The following is a 4,783-nucleotide window of genomic DNA, read 5'->3' as shown; positions in this document are numbered from 1 at the left end:
TACATGGAGGGCAAACCAGGAAATGATTTAAATCCCCAAACTAATCAAAATTGGGATCTGATTATTTCACCCAATTTACCACTCAGATTTCAACCCGCCAGAACACCCTGGATTTGCTGCTCAAAGAACCGAAATGCCCTAAAAGTAAATGCTAATCCTCAAAAGCATCATTGCAAGTAGATAGAAAGTAGAGGAGAGAAGGAAGACATACATTTTCAATCTCTTAGAAGTAAATATGAACTTGACACGTAGATTTCTTCTTTGGCAGTAGCTCTGTTCTGCAATAAGGCCTACTGCCACTGCTCTCTCTGCTCTTGTAGATAGTCATAGAGGGGGTTGGGAGCAATCACTGCCTTGGTAGGGTGGCTTCCACCCTCTTCTCTTCTGTGGGGCCGCCCACTGCTCTGGGTTGGATGGAAGGCCAGGTCACTGTGTCTTCCCTGGGAGCCTTGGCTCTGGTCATCCTCATTCATGTAGAAATTTTCTCTGTTAGGATAGCCTCGCTGGGTTCCATGGGATTGTCGATCCTGGGACCCTTGATCTCTCTCTTTCTTCTCATGGGTTTGCCTATCCCGTTGTTGCTGACAGTTTTGATCTTCTTCATGAGGTTGCTTGTCTCGTCTCTGGCGCTTCTGCTCATCTTCATGGGTTTGCCTGTCCCGTGTCTGATGGTTTTGTTCCTCTTCATGGGTTGGCCTGTCCCGTGACTCACGTGGAGTTTCCTGACCCTCATGACCATGTCTACCCCCAATTTGGTGACCCTTCTCTTCCTCTGCCTGGTGGCTCTGCCCCTCACCTTGACTCTCCTTGGTCTGGGCCTCTCTGTGACCCTGCTCACTACTGCATGATTGCCTGTCACTCCCTTTGTTAGAGTGTGGCCTTTCCTGCTGAATTGGTGCTACGAGTTTGTGTTGGTGGTGTTGGCTATCCTCCTCAGGCTCCCATGCCCGGTGACTGTTCTCTACCCTAGACTGAAATCTCTGTCCCTGATTTTGGTTCACTTTTTGTCCTTGAGTCTGTTGACTGGATCTCCCTGACCTTCCTGATTGCTCAACATATGAGCCTCTGCTTGTTCGGTCATTCCCCTGGAAGCACCTATTTTGCCCAGTTTCCCCAGATTCTGACTGACTGCATTGAGAGCTCAGGCCTTGCCTGTCTGCCTGACTATAGTGGGAACTCTGGCCTTGCCTGTCTGCCTGACCATAGTGGGAACTCTGGCCTTGCCTGTCTGCCTGACCATAGTGGGAACTCTGGCCTTGTCTGTCTGCCTGTCCATAGTGGGAACTCTGGCCTTGCCTGTCTGCCTGACCATAGTGGAAACTCTGGCCTTGTCTGTCTCCCTGACCATAGTGGGAACTCTGGCCTTGTCTGTCTGCCTGTCCATAGTGGGAACTCTGGCCTTGTCTGTCTACCTGTCCATAGTGGGATATCTGGCCTTGTCTGTCTGCCTGTCCATAGTGGGAACTCTGGCCTTGTCTGCCTGCCTGACCATAGTGGGAACTCTGGCCTTGTCTGTCTGCCTGTCCATAGTGAGAACTCTGGCCTTGTCTGTCTGTCTGGTCATATTGAGAGACTGGGCCTTGTCTGTCTACCTGACCATAGTGGGAACTCTGGCCTTGTCTGCCTGCCTGACCATAGTGGGAACTCTGGCCTTGTCTGTCTGCCTGTCCATAGTGAGAACTCTGGCCTTGTCTGTCTGCCTGACCATAGTGGGATATCTGGCCTTGTCTGTCTGCCTGTCCATAGTGAGAACTCTGGCCTTGTCTGTCTGCCTGTCCATAGTGGGAACTCTGGCCTTGTCTGTCTGCCTGTCCATAGTGGGAACTCTGGCCTTGTCTGTCTACCTGTCCATAGTGGGATATCTGGCCTTGTCTGTCTGCCTGTCCATAGTGGGAACTCTGACCTTGTCTGTCTGCCTGTCCATAGTGAGAACTCTGGCCTTGTCTGTCTGCCTGTTCATAGTGGGATATCTGGCCTTGTCTGTCTGCCTGACCATAGTGGGATATCTGGCCTTGTCTGTCTGCCTGTCCATAGTGAGAACTCTGGCCTTGTCTGTCTGCCTGTCCATAGTGGGAATGCTGGCCTTGTCTGTATGTCTGGCCATATTGAGAATCAAATTCTTGCCTGTCTCTCTGATGATAGCCTGATTCCTGACCCAGGCTTGCAGAATGCCCATAATAAGAGCCTGAGTCCTGTTGGTTTCTTTGGCTACAGCATGAATCCTCTCTAAGTTTTCTAGGCTGGCTTTGTTGTTGTCTAAGCCCTTCAGACCAGCCATTATGAGAATCCTGAACTTGTGTCTCATACTGATTTAAAGCAAATAAATATCCTTCTCTTTTAGTCTGGTCACTGCTAGATTTATGATTCAGTTTTTTATCAGAGCTGGAGTCCTGATCTTGCCTCTCAGACCAACCATGGTGGGACTCCTGACCCCGTCTCTCAGACTGACCATGGTGGGAGTCCTGACCCTGTCTCTCAGACTGACCATGGTGGGAATCCTGACCCCGTCTCTCAGACTGACCATGGTGGGAGTCCTGACCCTGTCTCTCAGACTGACCATGGTGGGAGTCCCTATCTTGTCTCTCAGACTGACCATGGTGGGAGTCCTGATCCTTTCTCTCAGACTGACTATGGTGGGAGTCCTGACCCTGTCTCTCAGACTGACCATGGTGTGAATCCTGACCCCGTCTCTCAGACTGACCATGGTGGGAGTCCTGACCCTGTCTCTCAGACTGACCATGGTGGGAGTCCTGACCCCGTCTCTCAGACTGACCATGGTGGGAGTCCTGACCCCGTCTCTCAGACTGACCATGGTGGGAGTCCTGACCCCGTCTCTCAGACTGACCATGGTGGGAGTCCTGACCCCGTCTCTCAGACTGACCATGGTGGGAGTCCTGACCCTGTCTCTCAGACTGACCATGGTGGGAGTCCTGACCCCGTCTCTCAGACTGACCATGGTGGGAGTCCTGACCCTGTCTCTCAGACTGACCATGGTGGGAGTCCTGACCTTGTCTCTCAGACTGACGGTGGTGGGAGTCCTGCCTTTCTTCCTCATGCCTCTGCCTATGTTGTCTGCCTGTATTTCCTGGAAAGCCATGGTCTTGTGTTCCCTCCTGCTCTCCTTCTTGCTGGGAGGTTCTACCTCCACATGACTTATTTTCCTCCTTATGATAGCAAGCTTGGACCAACTGGAACACCAGCAAGAGAAATTCATGAAAATCCACATGTCCATTTCTGTCTTTATCCAAGAGGTTCAGGATGGTTTCCACAGTCTCTGGGTCATTTGGTCTCTGTGGGAAGAAAAACAAAGAGAAAAATCAGATGTTTTCCTCTGGACACTAAGATGCGTGCCCGGGTTCATGCCCCAGTCCATTTAGTTTGAATGAACCTTCCTTGTGTGAGAAGCCATTAATCTGAAGTGGCTTAGGCTTGGTTCTAGTCTGTGATCGGCTTCTTCTTAGAACCTCATCCCTTCCTGACTCATTACAGGGAGCAGGACTCTGGGGAGTAGATATACTTATTTAAAATCAGCTCCCTTCGTAATGAATTTGGGGAAGCTGTCCCACCCCATCAACATGATAGTTGTTTGTTTATCAACATTTTTCCAACCACAGTGTGAGCTCCTGGAGGGAGTGAAAGCTGGCTTTATCTATGTTTGATCCTCAGTGGCTAGTGTGGCGCTGGTGTGGAACAGGTGCTTAATGACTCTTTATTGAATGAGAAAATGTGTGGACAGCCTTAAAATATAGAAGCTAATGCCGAAACCGATTTGACTCAGTGGATAGAGCGTCGGCCTGTGGACTGAAGAGTCCCAGGTTCGATTCCGGTCAAGGGCATGTACCTTGGTTGCGGGCACATCCTCAGTAGGGGGTGTGCAGGAGGCAGCTGGTCGATGTTTCTCTCTCATCGACATTTCTAGCTCTCTATCCCTCTCCCTTCCTCCCTGTAAAAATCAATAAAATATATTAAAAAAATATATAAACTAAGATATTAATCTAGATTTCTTCTGAGAAATGATTTGCAGTTCGAAGTTCTACTTCCTCCTGTTTGAGCTCAGATACAAGGAGGTGCGTGTGTGTGTGTGTGTGTGTGTGTGTATGTCCGTGTCTGAGCATGCCTGTGCACACATGTCTGTGTGCTGGGAGCAAGCTACTAAGGAGCTGCCTGTAACTCTCTTAGCTCCAGGGTGGAGCATGACCAAAGAAAACAAAAACTAAACCCCAGATGCAGGTTTCAGAGTCACACACACTTGACTCGATGGGATCCAGACTCTATGCATCTTACCCGGAGGATGTTTCCAAACTCAGCCAAGAGCAGCTGCTTCAACTCCTTCTTGCACAGCAGAGCACAGTCCCCGTCCTCTTTAGCATACTTCTGGAACACCTTGATCACGGTGAGTATGCTGTTCAGGAGTGCAGCCATTTTGGCAAAGACAGGTAAACCTAAAAGAAGAAACAAGATTTTGTCTGTGTTTCGGATGAAGCCCAGGAGACAGCATTTTCAGAGGGAAAGTGGCCCCTCTTGGTCAGGGACAGAGCTTCTCCTTAGCCACACCCCTGACCCCCTTTGACCCATAGTCTGGCTCCAAATATCACACAATGGGAGAAGGGCGCAGACTATGGGTTACCTGCTAGAAAAAAAGTGGCTATTTGCTAAGAACAAAAAAATATACAGTAGGTGTTTTTCATGCCCCATCTTCTACTCCAGATGGGACTTGCTTAATTGAAATTCTCATATTAGAACAAAAGGGAAAGATGGTCAGGAAGCCTATGAGGCAGGGCCA

At 49.6% G+C, this 4,783-nt stretch overlaps 1 protein-coding gene across 1 annotated transcript; it reads right to left on the bottom strand.

Moving 5' to 3' along the window:
• Positions 1-270: 270 nt before the first annotated feature.
• RPTN (repetin) lies at positions 271-4,422 on the bottom strand. The gene is made up of 7 exons (XM_054712072.1): positions 4,285-4,422; positions 3,008-3,290; positions 2,936-2,940; positions 2,540-2,714; positions 2,156-2,395; positions 1,593-2,083; positions 271-1,556 (listed from the first exon to the last, which is right to left on the bottom strand). The coding sequence occupies exons 1-7, from the start codon at positions 4,420-4,422 to the stop codon at positions 291-293; spliced, it is 2,598 nt and encodes an 865-aa protein (XP_054568047.1). The 3' UTR covers positions 271-290.
• Positions 4,423-4,783: the final 361 nt, after the last annotated feature.

This window comes from Eptesicus fuscus, chromosome 22 (genome assembly GCF_027574615.1).
Source record: "Eptesicus fuscus isolate TK198812 chromosome 22, DD_ASM_mEF_20220401, whole genome shotgun sequence".
In the NCBI taxonomy this organism is placed as follows: Eukaryota; Metazoa; Chordata; class Mammalia; order Chiroptera; family Vespertilionidae; genus Eptesicus; species Eptesicus fuscus.
This window is presented reverse-complemented; position numbering and strand designations above follow the sequence as displayed.

Bases quoted from the DNA above. Each gene is read 5' to 3' on its own strand.
- RPTN (XM_054712072.1), bottom strand. From the start codon at position 4,422: ATGGCTGCACTCCTGAACAGCATACTCACCGTGATCAAGGTGTTCCAG. The intron at 2,084-2,155 runs GTCAGGAATCAG...CATACAGACAAG, and splicing joins TGGGCATTCTGCAAGCCTGG to GCCAGCATTCCCACTATGGA. The intron at 1,557-1,592 runs GTAGACAGACAA...CAATATGACCAG, and splicing joins AGAGTTCCCACTATGGTCAG to ACAGACAGACAAGGCCAGAG.